The sequence below is a fragment of the Salvelinus sp. IW2-2015 genome, linkage group LG11, assembly GCF_002910315.2.
Source record: "Salvelinus sp. IW2-2015 linkage group LG11, ASM291031v2, whole genome shotgun sequence".
In the NCBI taxonomy this organism is placed as follows: Eukaryota; Metazoa; Chordata; class Actinopteri; order Salmoniformes; family Salmonidae; genus Salvelinus; species Salvelinus sp. IW2-2015.
Genome location: NC_036851.1, coordinates 29,477,473 through 29,495,973, shown reverse-complemented (window position 1 = coordinate 29,495,973; position 18,501 = coordinate 29,477,473). Strand labels below are relative to the sequence as shown.

Below are 18,501 nucleotides of genomic sequence, written 5' to 3'. Positions count from 1 at the left end.
ACATTATCTTGGCCAGGTCGCAGTTGTAAATGAGAACTTGTTCTCAACTGGTCTACCTGGTTAAATAAAGGTGAAATAAAAAATACATTTTCAAGTACATAACTATAGAGAACATACAAAAATTATATGGTAATAAAAAATGTAAGTTTACTCACTCCGAGGAATGTCATAAATGAAAAATGACCTTCCCTACAGAAAATACACTAGCCTTCACACATCTAGATGGGGGGGCAGACACAGCAGGGGTTCAAACTGTAGAACCCAGTTCCTACATTTGAATATAAAATTAGATTTGATCAAACAAAACTATGCTAGATTTTTATCTCTGGGATCCTCAGGATGAAAAATCAGAGCAATATTACTGAATGTAAGTATATTTACCTTCAGAGGTGAATGTATCAAACCAGTTGCCGTGATAAAAGTTTTGTTGTTGTGCACTCTCCTCAAACAATAGCATGGTATTTTTTCACTGTAATACACTCTAAAAAGTAAAGGTTCCTGGAGTATCCTTTATGGGTTCTTCAAATTGAAACTGTGGGGAAACCCCTATAAGTTCTTCGAAGAACCCTTGGAAAAGGTTATTTGAAGAACCCCTTATAATGGTTCTTCAAAGAACCTTTTGGGGTTCATTTTTTAACTCCTTGTCCACCCTCCCACCATTATAAAAAATATATATATTTAAATAATAATAACAATATTGACAATACTGATTTAAATAATTCATAGTTTATTTAGTGGCACCACAAATGTGAATTACTTTTACAAAACAATTTACCAAACACATTACAAAATTGCAACATTTGTGCAGACATGTCAGCCCATAATAAATAATACATTTACTTTGTATAGTGCTTTTCTTTACAATTAAAAAAATAAAAAATAAGTTCAAAAGTTTGGGGTCACTTAGAAATGTTCTTGTTTTCCATGAAAACATACATGAAATGAGTTGCAAAATGAATAGGAAATATAGTCAAGACGTTGACAAGGTTATAAATAACGATTTTTAATTGAAATAATAATTGCTTTCATCAAAGAATCCTCCATTTGCAGCAATTACAGCCTTGCAGACCTTTGGCATTCTAGTTGTCAATTTGTTGAGGTAATCTGAAGAGATTTCACCCCATGCTTCCTGAAGCACCTCCCACAAATTGTATCGGCTTGATGGGAACTTCTTACGTACCATGCGGTCAAGCTGCTCCCACAATAGCTCAATAGGGTTGAGATCTGGTGACTGTGCTGACCACTCCATTATAGACAGAATACCAGCTGACTGCTTCTTCCCTTAATAGTTATTGCATTATTTGGAGCTGTACTTTGTTGTTGTAGGAGGAAATTGGCTCCAATTAAGTGCTGTTCACTGGGTATGGCATGGCGTTGCAAAATGGAGTGATAGCCTTCCTTCTTCAATACCCTGTACAAATCTCCCACTTTACCACCACCCAAGCACCCCCAGACCATCACATTGCCTCCACCATGCTTGACATATGGCGTCAAGCACTCCTCCAGCATCTTTACATTTTTTGTCTCACAAATGTTCTTCTTTGTGATCCAAACACCTCAAACTTAGATTCGTCTGTCCATAACATTTTTTCCAGTCTTCCTCTGTCCAGTGTCTGTTTTCTTCTGCCCATCTGAATCTTTTCTTTTTATTGGCCAGTCTGAGATATGGCTCTGCCTAGAAGGCCAGCATCCCGGAGTCGCCTCTTCACTGTTGACGTTGAGACTGGTGTTTTGCGGGTACTATTTAATGAAGCTGCCAGTTGAGGACTAGACACTCGAATGTAGTTGTACTCTTGCTCAGTTGTGCACCGGGGCCTCCCAATCCTCTTTCTGTTCTGGTTAGAGACTATTTGCGCTGGTCTGTGAAGGGAGTAGTACATAGCGTTGTACGAGATCTTCAGTTTCTTGGCAATTTCTCGCATGGACTAGCCATCATTTCTCCGAACAAGAATAGACTGACGAGTTTCAGAAGAAAGTTATTTGTTACTGGACTTTTTGAGGCTGTAATTGAACCCACAAATGCTGATGCTTCAGATACTCAACTAGTCTAAGGAAGGCCAGTTTTATTGCTACTTTAATCAGCACAACAGTTTTCAGCTGTGCTAGCATAATTGCAAAAGGGTTTTCTAATGATCAATTAGCCTTTTAAAATTATAAACTTGGATTAGCTAACACAACGTGCCATCGGAACACAGGAGTGANCAGCCTTGCAGACCTTTGGCATTCTAGTTGTCAATTTGTTGAGGTAATCTGAAGAGATTTCACCCCATGCTTCCTGAAGCACCTCCCACAAATTGTATCGGCTTGATGGGAACTTCTTACGTACCATGCGGTCAAGCTGCTCCCACAATAGCTCAATAGGGTTGAGATCTGGTGACTGTGCTGACCACTCCATTATAGACAGAATACCAGCTGACTGCTTCTTCCCTTAATAGTTATTGCATTATTTGGAGCTGTACTTTGTTGTTGTAGGAGGAAATTGGCTCCAATTAAGTGCTGTTCACTGGGTATGGCATGGCGTTGCAAAATGGAGTGATAGCCTTCCTTCTTCAATACCCTGTACAAATCTCCCACTTTACCACCACCCAAGCACCCCCAGACCATCACATTGCCTCCACCATGCTTGACATATGGCGTCAAGCACTCCTCCAGCATCTTTACATTTTTTGTCTCACAAATGTTCTTCTTTGTGATCCAAACACCTCAAACTTAGATTCGTCTGTCCATAACATTTTTTCCAGTCTTCCTCTGTCCAGTGTCTGTTTTCTTCTGCCCATCTGAATCTTTTCTTTTTATTGGCCAGTCTGAGATATGGCTCTGCCTAGAAGGCCAGCATCCCGGAGTCGCCTCTTCACTGTTGACGTTGAGACTGGTGTTTTGCGGGTACTATTTAATGAAGCTGCCAGTTGAGGACTAGACACTCGAATGTAGTTGTACTCTTGCTCAGTTGTGCACCGGGGCCTCCCAATCCTCTTTCTGTTCTGGTTAGAGACTATTTGCGCTGGTCTGTGAAGGGAGTAGTACATAGCGTTGTACGAGATCTTCAGTTTCTTGGCAATTTCTCGCATGGACTAGCCATCATTTCTCCGAACAAGAATAGACTGACGAGTTTCAGAAGAAAGTTATTTGTTACTGGACTTTTTGAGGCTGTAATTGAACCCACAAATGCTGATGCTTCAGATACTCAACTAGTCTAAGGAAGGCCAGTTTTATTGCTACTTTAATCAGCACAACAGTTTTCAGCTGTGCTAGCATAATTGCAAAAGGGTTTTCTAATGATCAATTAGCCTTTTAAAATTATAAACTTGGATTAGCTAACACAACGTGCCATCGGAACACAGGAGTGATAGTTGCTGATAATGGGCCTCTGTACGCCTATGTTGTTGCGCTGGTATAAAGGATTTTGGAGACAGGCGCAGGAATACACAATAGGGGTTTTTAATACACCCAAAACAAACACGTATACAAAAACACTGGGCCGTACCCAAACAAAAGAGCGAAGGTAAACCTCATTGAACGCCACGGGACGATACCCATAATACACAATATATATAGCACACAGCATAACAGCTGCACCAACGCATAGGTACTCACACCACCAACGGACATGGGAACAATAGCCGACAGAGGGAGCAGAGGGCACATATATAACATACTAATCAGGGGAAATGGGAATCAGGTGTGTGTAATCAGACAAGACAGTTCTGGATTGATGATAATGAATCCCGTTCAGTGAAGCCTAGAAAGCCGTTGACCTCTGGAACTGGTGAACAGAATGAGCATCAGTACCGGGGGAATCCGTGAATAATGTAGATATTCCATAAAAAATCTGCCTCTTCCAGCCACAATAGTCATTTACAACATTAAAAATGTCCAGCTACAATAGTCATTTACAACATAAAAAATGTCTACACTGTATTTCTGATCAATTTGATGTTATTTTAATGGACAAAAAAATTGCTTTTCTTTCAAAAACAAGGACATTTCTAAGTGGCCCCAAACTTTTGAATGGTAGTGTACATTAAAAATGAATCATAGGTAAACTAACAATATTGTAGGCTTTTCTTGCTTTAGTGTGTGTGTGTGTGTGTGTGTGTGTATGTGTGTGTGTCCAACAACCACTTTCCCAACAACCACTTAGTTATGTTAGGAAGTTTGCCATACTAGGTCTCGAGTCCTAGTAAAGTAAAGTTTGCCATCAAAAATAAAATAAACTCAAACTCAATCTTTATGACCGGCCCTGGTAACTTCTCTTATCCCCAGAACACAGTAACTTAAGAACACAAGTGTTTTTCTGACATTTTGGGGAAATTTAACTGAAAATAAAGAATACAGCCCAAGCAGAGCCCCAAGTCCCATGGGGACGTCCTCTAGGGCGTGGATGTTCTCCCCATCAAAGGCCAGCGTGATTTCACTCTCATGGGGAAATGGATTTCCGCCGATGTGCAATAAAGGAGTGGGGAGCGGTGAAATCAGTGTCACAAAAGAAAAGATTAATGCACATACAATTAACAAAGAACATACATTTTCAGCTGTAGTTTTATATAAGCATGCACACGTATGTTGATGAATAGGCATACCTTGTGATGGACATAAAGGCCACTCGGGTACTCATTGAAGAGGTAGGGCAAGAGCAGGATCGCTGCTGTGGTCTCGAGTCCTAGTAAAGTAAAGCAGTGATCTTACTACACTTGCTAATTTTATTACAAGATACATTAGAGAAAGGGAAGGTATAAGAGCAAATACCCCTGTTGTGCCTCTTCTGTATTGTCCTTCAGGGACTGTCGAAATAGCAGGATGATGTCCTCACCCCTGCCTCGCCTCTCTACCTCTGCTAGTCCTTGAATTATCTTTTTGTCTATATCCATTCCATGGACTTGATTAATTTCTGAGAAGATCTGAAAAGATAATTTGCACATATTTGTATGCTAATAGATGTCAGTTTGTATTGACTGCTATGTAGGTTAAATGTACACTTCAAATGCAGCTGTCCTACAACATCTCCTTACCTACTTCTTGATCCCAATTGCATTGTGTCTATGTTTTGTCATATAAGAATTTCAAAGGAAGAGAAAATGTGTCAAAGAATAGTCTTACAAGCATTTAAATATATATATAAATATAGAAAAATAAATGCCATTGACATACAATTGAATGCAAAATAGAAGAACCTATTGGAGAAAGCACTAGCCAATACAGTACTGCCGTACAGTAAAAGTACTGCCATAAAGGCCTAATATCAAATGTCAAGCTATCTTTGCACACAAATTGTTCAATATTTTATCAGGCTGACTTGAAAGATTATACACAACATTTTGCTGCGTGGCAATACTGTGTTTGGATTCTGATGGGCATGCATGTATACAAAAGAGGTCTAGTCACTGTAATAATACCATTATGAATTTCAATCCCATCTATAGCTACCATCAAAGCTATTTCCTTCCACAAGGGGACATACATGTAATGTTTCCAAAATGGGATAGTATTGTACATGTAATGTTATGCCCCCTTGGGAGTTCATAATAGTATTGCATGCTCTGGCAGGCTAAATAAAGAGGAAACCCTCCATTGCTGATTCAGTTTGTTGTAACATCTCGTCTGGACAGGTCACCATCCTTAGTTAGTTAGCTAGCGTCAACGAAGCTAACGTTAGCTAGTTCATTCTCTCAAAAGTGAGAATTTCTCTAGATTGGAAATTTACGTTAATGAGTGTGAAACCATGTTGGCTTYATGCAAAACGATATACAATATATGGGACAGAATATAGTTCAGGAAATAATACAAACCTAGTTATGCCTAGTTAGGACATAACGTTAGCTCATGTTAGCTAGCTAGCTAACGTTATTGTACTGTAGCTCATACAACGCCAACGGTCAAACTCGGCTTTCTAATATGTACGTTAATTCTTCTGAACTATAGCTAACTAACGTGACAGCTACCTTTTGAACTGTTGTCGCATGAGCGTTTGCAAAGTTTCCTGAAGAACTCCTACAACAATGGGGGTTCCTCGATGAACCCCACCTCCTAAGAAGTTCTTTGAAGAACCTTTTGGAGTTGTTTTTCATTGCCAAGAACCCTAAGGTTTTTGTGGAGCGATGGGTAACGGTGGTTCGTGGTGACCGTTGTTGATGTGTGCAGAGGGTCCCTGGTTCGAGGCGAGGGACGGAAGCTATACTGTTACACACACTGACCTATATACCCCCAGGCAGGCATTTTCCCCCTCACATCCCACCCCCAGTACATGACTGCTGCCCTCCCACCCCGCTACAGGACCTGCATATCAAGTGTGTGTGATATAACAGTGTGTGGTGTCTGCACACATGAACCTGGTAGTCAAAAGACAGCAAAGGCTCTCCCTTGCCACAAAGGAGGAACTTTAGTGCTGTTGATATTAATGTGTGTTAGTACTGCTGGAGGTGGGTTGCCATGGCAATGATCACTAAAAAGGGTGTTTGCTATGTTTCTCTCTGAATAGATGATTATAAATATGTTTGGACCAATGCACCTTCTAATAAAAACATGAATGTGAAAAACTAAAGCAGGATACCATTGAAAAATGTACTGACTGGGGGCTTTTAATAGCAGCGCCTATCACCTAATCATGTCCATTAATTACATTTAAATAATTACAGGATAATTAACAACCATTTATGACAGAATAAGACTCCAGAATGAAAGAATAAGACACTATTTAGCCAATATTGAAGAATATGCAAGATATCATATCAAATTCAAGAAAAAGATACCATATTTCATGCAGCAAAATGTGTGAGTGTGTGTGATTGAGAGATAGAGCGCGAGAGCTTCAGGGAGGGGGTTCTACAATGGGAGGAGACTCGTATGATGTTCGACTCAATTCATCTTTCCCAGCAGCGCAAATTTTCAAAGCGCGCACAGCTAATCATAGAATGATCGGTGTCGACTGCGCACGCACAACAATTCATTTTTGGGCACTCTAGAAAACACCAACCACCGGAATGAGTGAACGACTTGCCTACACTCCCATCATTTTATGTCCATTATTTTATTGCTTTGAGTAGAATGATTTTACTTTTCTCCGCTGCAGTTTTTGCTTTGGATGGCATGCTATCTCAAGAAAGGACGATTCCCTCTTCTCTCACAGAAGCATAGCATTTCTCTGCAAGAGAGAGACATACAATCCCTATGCAGGTGAGCATTAGGCGAGCTAACTATAGAATGTCGCTTTGCATTTCTTTATTTATTGTCTAGTGTTACTTGGAAAGTTAGGATTTTTTTGGTTACATTGAGCAAATCGGACACACACAAAGAATACGGAGAAAAACGCAACAAGAGTCGAGAATCATAAGAGGACCTCTCGCGCAAGCCTCAACATCTCACCGAGTCTCACCCTCATACCTCAGGAAAAATGTCATCTCAAACTAGAGTCAAGAAGGACAAGGAGATCATAGGAGAATATGAAACGCAAGTCAAAGGTGGGTAATAAAGGATATGCAAATTAAGAAATGTTTTGATCTTGTGTATGCATAAATAGCCGTGCAAGCTAAATGACACATGGAACACAAGTGGGGACGCATATAGGCTACTGTATTTTGAAACAAATAGTTGCAATACTACATTTCAATGAATCATAAGTAAATAACGTTTTGCTTTTGAGACTTTGCCTGCTTTGTCCCCTTATCAGTTCTGAGTGCAGTAGACTGAGAGTCCATCACTAGTTGGATCTTTTATGCCTGCTATAAGTTAGGTTACTCATTGGGTCAACCTAGTCTCAGAGCATTTCATATTATTCTGTATGTAAATCCGATCTCTCCATGTAGTATGATATGTTACGTTTCATATGGTATGTATTCATTTGTGGATTTCCAAATCTATTTTGTATGAAATGTTACGAATTACAATTCGTATGATATGTTACGAATTACAATTCATATGACATGTTAAGAGTTTGAAAAATGTACAATATGTTAAGAATTTGCAAAACGTCTGATATGTAATGAATTACAATTTGTTGTTGCTAACATTGACTAGGTGATTAATGCTAATGTTAGCTAGAGGGCTAACGTTAGCTAGGCTATGGGTTAGTGTTAAGGTTAGGAGTTAGGTTAAAGAGTTAAGGGAAGGGTTAGATAAAATAATTAGGGGAAGGGTTAGTTAACATGCTAAGTAGTTGCAAAGTTGCTAAAAAGTAGTAAGAAGTTGCTAAAATGCTAAAGTTGTCTGTGATGAGATTTGAACATGCAACCTTTTGGTTGTTAGACGTTCACGTTATATGCCCACCCATCTACCCCAACCAACCACCCTACTTTAGTTTTTGCCTTAAGTAACCTTCTGTCTTATGTAACCCTACCAAACATGAAATATATTGTAACGATCCTGGGTTTATAAGCGCGGATATCGACTGCYGCTCGAGCATGCTTTTGCGGCACAGTCGATAGCGAGCTGGACTTCGGGCTAGAAGGTTGAGGGTTCGAGACCTGCTCCCTGCTGTTTCATTACATTGGTGTCAGAAGTGATCGGACCTTGCATCCCCGACAATGCGTGTGCTTGGCCGGTGAGCGCATTCCTATAAGACGTAGAGTCGCAAGCTAGCGCGAGGACGCACTCTTTGAAAGGAGGGAGTAGTGTAACGAACCTGGGTTTATAAGCGCGGAAATCGACTCTGCCGCATGAGCATGCTTTTGCGACACAGTCGATAGCGCGCTGAACTTCGGGCTATAACGTCGAGGGTTCGAGACCTGCTCCCTACCTGTTTCATTACTAATTTGAGTGTTCAAAATGTATGTTTACTATGTTACGTCTAGTCTATGAGACCAGGCAGATTGGGTTGGCATTGGTGGTTGGTTTGGTCACCTTCATCATCAGCATCACTATTCTTTGTAGCTATTTTGCAGGTGATATGTCAATGATCTTCTATCGGCCTATTGATTAGGACCCATTAATAAGGCCATTGGACATGTGGGAGAGACCACAAATGTTTGAATGTTTCCTCCTTATGATGACGGCCGGTTATGATACAGTCTGGATTCGAACCAGGGTGTCTGTAGTGATGCCTCAAGCACTGAGATTTAGTACCCTACACCGCTGCACCACTCGGGAGCCAGATATGACAGCTATGATGGTATGAGGGCCAAATTGGGAATATAGCAATGACACCGGGGTTAACATCCCTACTCTACGATAATTGCCATGGGACCTTTAGTGACCACAGAGATTCAGGACACCCATTTAATGTCCCATCTGAAAGACAGCACCCTACACAGGGTAATGTCCCCAATCACTGACCTGGGGCATTCAAATATTTTTAGACCAGAGGAAAAAGTGCCTCTTACTGGCCCTCCAACACCACTTCCAGCAGCATTTGGTCTCCCATTGAGGGACCAACCCTGCTTAGCTTCAGAGAAAGCAGTGGTATGCAGGGTGGCACGCACACACAGACAGACAGATGAATGATTAATAAAGTAATCTACATTATATTGCATGTGTCACCTTCAGAATAGGGCACAAACAAATATCCCAGCTCTCAGAATGTCATTATAATTAAATATACACATACATACCCCTACAGTATGTGTTTTTCAGCAATCTGGCTGATGCTTATGAAGTGACAGAGCACCCTCGGAGCATCAAGCTAGTGTGTGTGTGTGTGTGTGTGTGWGAGAGAGAGAGAGGTGGAGGGGAAGGGGGTCTTTGCTATCTGTGCTGTGACTGAACAGCATGGCAGGTCTTGTGGGGTCTATATTCAGGCTTATGTGGCTTCTGCTCTGAACAGATGTTTTACCCTATCATGGCATCTAACACGTCTCCCCAGAGTCCAGGCAGCTGACACTCACAGGGGACATATCTAGGTCTGGCTGATGGGTCTTGTCATGTGGATGATAGGCTCTTAAGGTGTTATGAAATAAAAAGATACAGATGTTGTTTTTCATGCCGCTTATAGTGAAATGTTATGATAATTTCTTTGAATCTTTATGCCCTGTTGTGTTTTTGCCTCTTGGTTCTTTTGACCAATCACATCAGGTCTTTTCACGTAAGCACTTTTTCAGAGCTGATCTGACTGGTCAAAAGACCAATTAGTGAAAAAATATCAGAATTGGGCTGCCTGTCTAAACGCAGCGTTAGAGAATCTATATATATTTTATTGTCATATACACCAGGTAGGTGCATGTGTTGTTTTACAAGATCAGCCATAGCACCCCTGGAGCAAATTAGGTTTAAGTGCCTTGCACAAGGGCACATCAGCAGATTTTTCAGCTTGTCGGCTCTGGTTTATTGAACCAATGACTTTTCTGTTACTTGCCCAACGCTCTAACCACTAGGCTACCTACCGCACTAGACCCTAATTAGGGAAAAGTAGGTTTAGTTTATTTGACAGAATGTCTTACTCTGGGCCATACAGTATTAAAGTCCTGGTAACAATAATGTAGCTGTTCATATGATCTGTGATCAATTAGACTGAATGTGTTTACTCTCACTGTTCACACCCTATAAAAGTGTGGATGAACACACTTCGGCTGGCATCAACTGGCCTTCTGTTGCCTGGACCTGCCTCACTGCACCTTTCTGTACATAGTTCTGTTTCATTGATTTCAAAGTCTGGGATTATCTCTAATTTAGTAATGGATCACCGACTGAGAGATTGGATTTGTGATTTAGGCCTGAGATAAAGACTATTAGGGAATTCTGTTGGGGTTGACGCTGGGGATTTGTATCTTATTATTGTCAAGCATGTTAATCTGTTATTCACCATGTTTATCACTGGGCTGGGCGAGACATGTTTTCAATGATGATCATATCAATGATGCAGTTTCACCCAGTGCCGTCCTAGATAATCCAGCCCTGTGCTGCTGTCACTGTGTTCCTATGCATTTCAGGGTAGTGGCCGTGGGGTGTAAAATTCAAAGGAGGCAAATAAGAGAATGAGCTAGATCATTAAGAATAATGAAGAGGGAGAGAGAGAGAATCCATCTTGATCAATGTGAACTGTATTCTACTACTGTAGAAATGGGAAGACAGGGAATATTTTAGCATGCTTCATGAAATGCTGTAAATAATGTAAGCCATCCAAATGAACCATGAAGGGAGAGAGGCTGCAGGTTGCCTAGCAGTTAGAGCACCAAAAGGTTGCTTGTTCGAATCCCCAAGTATTTTTTTTTAAACAACTCATATAGCACTCTAACAGTAATCAAAATGCAATAAATATATATGTACCCTGGAAGAATTTAAACACGATATACTAAGAATAATATACAGCACTAGATACAGTATATTAGAGTGAGCTTCATATGTCAAGAATCCAGTATATAAATAAATACCTGGTGTGTATAAACAGTGTAACTAAATACAAAGAACAGTGGTAGAAATATTAGAATGATGGAAGCCTTGCTCTTGTTCCATAAAGCCTGGCTGTGTGTAAGACAAGAGGGTAAGGGAGAGACTGATGCTAATTTATGGAGAAATCCTCCTCATCACTCTTTCTCAGCTGCTCAAACACACGGAGGGTCTCCAGCCACCAACACAGGGGGGCTCTGACATCAGTTGGTTAACAATGGCAGCTTTCTCTTTCTCTAGTGCCCAGCCACTGTTTGCTACCATGATTAGATTCAGTTTGTGAAGTGGCACATGTCATATGGTGAGTTATTGCACTTTGGGGTTGGATGATGTATACAAGAAAGAGAGAGGATTGATGATCAGTGGTGCCTTTCTGATAGGCCATGGCAAAGCACAGCTGGCTCCTGCAAGGTTGCTTGGTTTGTATTGCTAGAACATTGCTAGAATGGTGTCAGTGAATCAGTGAATTACTTTAATAGTCATTTGAGTTCACGAGGATGATTTCAAAATGGACTGTATCCATTTTCATTTGAACTAAACTTTCCATACATGTTTGCCCATGGTAAAAGTGGTCAGAAAGTTACTTTGCCAAAACATTTAAGAGAGAGATGCTCAAAGTTGACCTATTTTGCATACCCCACCCTACCATGAGACATCCATGTCTTTGTCACTGAAAAATATTAACTGTAGCGATTTATTTAATTTGAACAGCTTACAAACTTGTCAAACTATTTGATAATGTCTTGAAAAACGTTTTTTTTCTCAAATAAATCTTGTCATTTTTTTAACCTTGTGAATGTCAATTATCTAAACTTTTTCATATTCGCATATGTTGTAGTTTAGAGCCTATTTTACATAATCTGAGGTGTTTGTGTTGTGCCCACCATCGGGTGAGACACAACATACTATAATCTCAGCTCCTTCTTGTTCATCCGTTACTGCTTACATGGAAGCTTCTCTCTGCTTCCTACTCTGTTAGATTGGCTTGATAAAAAACTAATTTCTGCTGCATTTCTACCGCTTGTTCTCTCCCCTTTCATAATTCCTTCTAAACCACTCAGTTGTGTAGCCGGGCCTTACGGCACAGCTCCCGTGGCATGGTTGTCTTGTGAATGGTCCATTTTTATTAGATTTGTCTGTTACTTATCATGGGCTGTTATTTTTCCCTCTCCCCCCTACGCCCAGCCCTTGCTATGGGGCAGTAGGTTGCCTGTCCTGTTGGCAGCCTTACACACACACACACACACACACACACACACACACACACACACACACACACACACACACACACACACACACACACACACACACACACACACACACACACACACACACACACACACACACACACACTCTGCAGAGGAAACAGAGTCATGTTGCTGTAGGCAGGCAACACTCTGTGGTCTGGTCAAGTTAGTTTTCACACCTTTGGGTTCAGGTTTCCACTGCTGGGCTTTTGAGAAGCCGTTCTCTGCAGGTTCTCCTCAGCCAGACCAAAAGCAAACAAACTCAACCTGTTCTGCAGATTCAATCAAATCTGAGTGGGATTTAATGAACATCTCACTTAGCAGGTATACCCAACAGCACTCTGTCGGTGTAATTTCAATGTTACCCAGAGGTCTGCTTAACATCCCTGGGATATTTAGAGTCAACCCTAGTGATCACACCATTACTATTACTGAGATACAGTCAGAGATGTGTACTGTACATACTGTACTGCACAGGTACATCTAGTCTTCAGCCTTTCAGTGAAATTATGTGAATAGTTAGAGAATAAATACTATTTTGCACGTCTGACAATAAGAATTAAGAACTTTAGTAAGTTTAGCTTGGAACAGAACACCACTATGCTTATATATGTTTCTGATTGTCCCTGTGTTCTTCTGTTTTGCCTTAGCAAATTACTTTTAAAGTAACTGTCTAGTAAAAATCTAACTTTTAAAAGTTAATTTATTCTGTTTACTCATACCCAAATAATGTTGTTGACTCATCCTATACTCGTATTTGTGGACAAAGCATAAATTGAAGAAAAGCACACTTAAAAAAAAAACACCTCAAACAGACCGTTCTAAAAATGCTTGCAATTTCCTCATAGAGGATGAGTTGGCCAATCAGCGTTCTACTCTCATGAATATTATTAATGACCGGTATACATGTAAAGGATGTCACGCTGCTTTCCTATCAACTACCACTTCCTCCTGATTTGGCACACACAGAGGCTCGAACCCAGGCCCTCTGTCTTGCTAGCACACGTGACCTGGTAAATAATTGGTCTAGCCTAAATGCAACAAATTCAGATAGTGGATTTGTATCTGATTTTGAATAGCCTAGAAATAGGGCATTTTTTGTATTTTCATAATTAATAGGCTGACACATTGCCTTTAGCTACAGAATATCTCACCACAGTGAGTTTCCATCTCCTCCTTTCTATCCTTCATTCTTTTCTCCAGCGGGCAGAGGGGCTGTCAACAGTGTTTTGTTGTGAAAACATGTTACTATTGATGTACCAAACAGATTTCACTTGGTTTCCCAAATTAAGCACTGGGTAGCTGTAGGAATAAGGTTGGAGAGCCCATGGCATACAGAATACTGGCGGAATATCACCTGTCACTACCTGACATGAGTGAAAAACATACCTGCGGAAAAGTGGCCTCCACTATTCCAGTACTTATGGATGACATGTCTTTTTTGACTTGCCCTTATTCTTGCCCATTTGATAATAGGCCAGTCTATATCAAAACAAATGTTACATATAAGTAAAGACAAGATTACATTGAGAATAGTCTGATGGGTGAAAATATCATCACTTGATGAGAGAACAGCATGTGCAGGCTGAGGCAACGAACAGAGCACAAGCTTTTTTTGCGACTTTCTCAAAACATCAGTAGCCTGTAGTCGCACCATGCAGCCCATATATGTTTTGATTTCTAAGACATTATAAGGTTTGTATCAACTCTAAATCTACATGTAATATAAAATAATGGCACAGGACACAAGACATATCTTGTGTGCTAAATGAACTAGCCTACTGCCGATGGCATGGCACATAGCCAGATAGTATACAGTAGGTCAACTCATATTCTGTTCTTCTGAAATACATTTTCATCATATCATAATGTTTCTTTAGACCTGCCTAAATAAATAATGGATTTATTGTGATGGTGTATATTCAATTGATTTATTAGACTGAAGATATCATGACACAAGGTCGAGACCCAGATGCAGACACAGGAGGCAGATGGTTGGAGTCTTACAGTATTTATTAATTCAATAGGGGAAGACAGGAGAATGGTCGTGGACAGGCAAAAGGGTCAAACCCAGTTCAGATGTTACGATTGTCGTCGAAATGATCGGACCAAGGTGCAGCGTGGTAGGCGTACATTTKATTTTTTATTAAAAATGAACACCCAAAAACAACAAAAGGAAAACGAATGTAACGTTCAGTAGGCTACACAGAGCTGTACAAAAACAACATCCCACAAACTAAGGTGGCAAAACAGGCTGCCTAAGTAGGATTCCCAATCAGAGACAACGATAGACAGCTGCCTCTGATTGGGAACCACACTCGGCCAAAAACAAAGAAATATAGAACATAGAATGCCCACCCAAATCACACCCTGACCTAACCAAATAGAGAAATAAAAAGGCTCTCTAAAGGTCAGGGCGTGACATCAGAGTCCAAAAGATACCGAAGGACAGGCAGAATCAAGGTCAGGCCAGGCAGGATGATCAGGCAGGCGGGAAAGAAGTCCAGAGTCAGGCAGTGGTCAAAACCGGGAGGACTATCAAAAAGAGAATAGCAAAAGGAGTATGGTAAAAACACACTGGTTGACTTGACTAACGTACAAGACGAACTGGCGCAGAGAGACAGGAAACACAGGGATAAATACACTGGAGACAATAATGAGGACAGGTGAAACTGATCAGGGTGTGACAGTAGATGTTCGAAAGGCGCTCATCAGTGGCTTGTACAGCTGTATGCGTGGAGGCCTGCAGATGCTAAATGTGTTTGTTTACCGTGAGACGGGCAGTCTTTTGCATGACAATAACCGTCTGACAAAATGTATTGACCACCACAGCCCTAGGTACACCCACACCATTCCAACACAGAAAAGTTGCTTTTAAACATACCCAATTACCATTTTTTTGGAAGGAAAACTATTTCCCTCCTATTGTAATTAATTATTGGTCATATTTAATAGAAATCTGGAAAGATTGGACAGATACTTTAAAGCTTTATTGTATTGCAATAAAGCATAGAATAATTTGAAGTCTTTGACATGGAATAATTGTTTCCAGCGCAGCCAAATTTGTCATGGCTGCGCTGCTGGTGAATGTGCTTAACAAGGCATGTGCTTTGTTATTTCATATCACGCCGTCCCAAACTTAGTTTTAGGCTTGCTGATTTTATTGACTATGAGCTTTGGTTTAACAATGATGACATTCCATTTGAAATATGCGAAGTTGGGAGTGTCTGTATGTTTTGCTTTTTCTACAATGTAGAAAATAGTAAAAATAAAGAAAAACCCTTGAATGGGTAGGTGTGTCCAAACTTTTGACTGGCACTGTATATACTTTTTATATTTTCCTTTATTATTTTCCCCTAACCCTACCACCCCTCCCCTAATTGGAGTAAACTAATGGACAAAAACACTTCCAGCTTATACGTACTATATACATTTTACGGACACAGTATATTTTACAATAGTTGTCTTTTGTTTGTTTTGGTTTTTACTTGAGTAATTTTCTATTAAGGTTTCTTTACTTTTACTCAAGTATGACAATTGGGTACTTTTTCCACCACTGATTATGTATCCGGGTAAGTCCAAGAAGACTAGCTTCTTATTTCCCTTTGTTGATAACCAACCATAATCAACAGTATGAATATTTGGCATTAATAATTATTCTAGATCAGTTGTCATTAGTTTTCTGTGCCATGATCCACTTAATAATCAAAACAAGATTTCTGGCCACAGCGTACTGAGCATAGTGTGAAGGAATTGGGCCGTGAGTACCAACCACTGGGTCCCAACTATGTGGTTTATATGATGTCTATGGTCCCCAAGGTCCAAACCACCATCGTGAGGCACTGGTCTACATTAGATCACTGTAAACTATGATAAGGCCCTGCCTCACCATAAAGGTCAATGTGTTGGCCAACTTAGCCAATGCAATCAGTGTTTGCTGTACTGTAGTTGTCCTGGTCCCAATTGGCCAAATCTGAAGTGACTGCAGCTGCTCACAACAAATTGCTAGTTTGTAGACATTTTCCATGGATTACATAAATAATCAGGCCTTTGTTGAAAAGCAAAGGCTTCTGCTTAATGTGTGATCTGCAGGGTATTACTTTCTCATTTGTCTGTTACAATAACAGATTAGTCCCCAGGTTCAAGCGTTATGTTTGCCTCCGTATTGATGTAGTACACATTGGCCTACAGTCAGTATACGACTGGAATGAGATTGAATTTTCCTTAATACTTACTGCCATTTCAATACATGATCTCACACAACTCAGCGTGCAGTCAGTTTTATGTGCTCGAAAGAATTGTAAGTGAGACAAAAGCCCCAAAAACCATTACAGAAAGGGAAGGAAAAAAATCCTAAATAAAGTGTGTGCTCCGGGAGCACGGCCAGGCAGGGGAAATGATTGCATGGTCTTGAGGCCACATTAGTTCCTAGCCAAGGAATTTYCATGGAGGACACAGCGGGGCCACTCTACTTTTCAGATGATTTAACCTCTCTGTCTCTGAGATGGCCAGCGGTGAGGAGTGCTAAAATAACACTGACGTCCTACAACCAGTAACATTAGCAACAGCAAACTGCCAACTCTTAGCAGACCTACTGCACTTCACAAAATAGGAAGAGAGAAAAAGTAAAATAAAATAAAAATAATAAACTCCTAATTATCCTTGGATCTGGCTGATTAACAATATGATATAGCAATAAAGCACGTGCCATAAAACATTGATAATGAATGAAAACACCAATTAGCTGAGACAGCTATTAGCAGCACAGAAGAGATGTACTGTAGCATCGCAGCAAAGACTCCCATTATACATTACTGAAGATCTAGAAGAGCACATTTGTCAAGTGACTAAACGTAGGTGGTGTTCCTGCTAGCAGTCTACTCTAGATGGATGTATTAGATCAAGAGCACTGTGGAGCTAAATCATCTTCTTGGCCTATGAGCCCATTCAATCCGGCCTGCGGGTGGTTTAAGTAAAACAAGTATTATAATCGACATTGAAATTACTAAAACCTAATCGAAACTCTGTAGAAATGATAATGGACCTACTTTTATTGTCATTTCACTGTGTCCAGCTTGCTAACAGTCATCAAAACGAAGGCTAGATACTCAGGGAGCATCGGAAATTGCAAAAGCGATGGTTAGAGAACTAATGGCTAATTTTGACGACCAGGAAATATCATCAATTTTAAGTGTGTTTCTACGGATCTCAGTGAAGACCGAATACAGTCTGCGGGAAAAATGAGTTTGACACCCCTGGCTGATACATTCACTTAACATCAACATACATTATACTGCACTATGGCTCGATGATGAATCCATGTGTAGAGAGGATTGTTTTAACAAGTAGCCCCATGGAATGTCTGAGGCTCATGACTGTGGAGCAAAGGGGAGACGTTAGACTGTGTTTTGTGAATTGCTCCATTGTGCTCCACAGGTGAGCCCCACAGCAGAACAGTTCCCAGCACTGACATTAAGACACAATCCAGTCTGTCTATGGATGGGGTCTCCAGGGTCCTGCTCTGCTCTCTTATTATGTCTCAACTGGCAATACTGTCTGGTCCCAGTGGCCTCAATTATAATTCCCAATTATAGGTATTCATGATTCCCAGCTTTTCACACTGGCCCAGGACTCACAGCACAGCAGGGTGTTATTATTACATGACAATGCCCTGGTCTTGTCTCTCATCACCACTGTACTGTCTCTCTTTTCTCTGGATATATCAATGATGTCATTCTTGCTGCGGTGATTCTTTGATCCACCTCTACGCAGACGACACCATTCTGTATACTTCTGGCCCTTCTTTGGACACTGTGTTAACAAACCTCTAAACGAGCTTCAACGCCATACAACACTCATTCTATGGCCTCCAACTGCTCTTAAATGCAAGTAAAACGAAATGCATGCTCTTCAACCGATCGCTGCCCGCACCTGCCCGCCCGTC

General features: G+C 40.6%; 1 protein-coding gene and 1 long non-coding RNA gene across 2 annotated transcripts in view; one reads left to right on the top strand and one right to left on the bottom strand.

Moving 5' to 3' along the window:
* Positions 1–4,578: 4,578 nt before the first annotated feature.
* Positions 4,579–6,211, bottom strand: LOC111970630 (uncharacterized). Its single transcript, XR_002878137.3, has 4 exons — positions 5,940–6,211; positions 5,010–5,037; positions 4,747–4,898; positions 4,579–4,660 (listed from the first exon to the last, which is right to left on the bottom strand). It is a non-coding gene; the product is annotated as an uncharacterized lncRNA (long non-coding RNA).
* Positions 6,212–6,867: 656 nt separating this feature from the next.
* LOC111970135 (SLIT-ROBO Rho GTPase-activating protein 3-like) overlaps positions 6,868–18,501 on the top strand; it is a 105,792-nt gene continuing 94,158 nt past the window's right edge. Inside the window, 1 exon segment of the mRNA XM_023996659.2 lies at positions 6,868–7,454. Within this exon segment, the coding sequence (XP_023852427.1) occupies positions 7,388–7,454 (67 nt within the window). The 5' untranslated portion in view covers positions 6,868–7,387.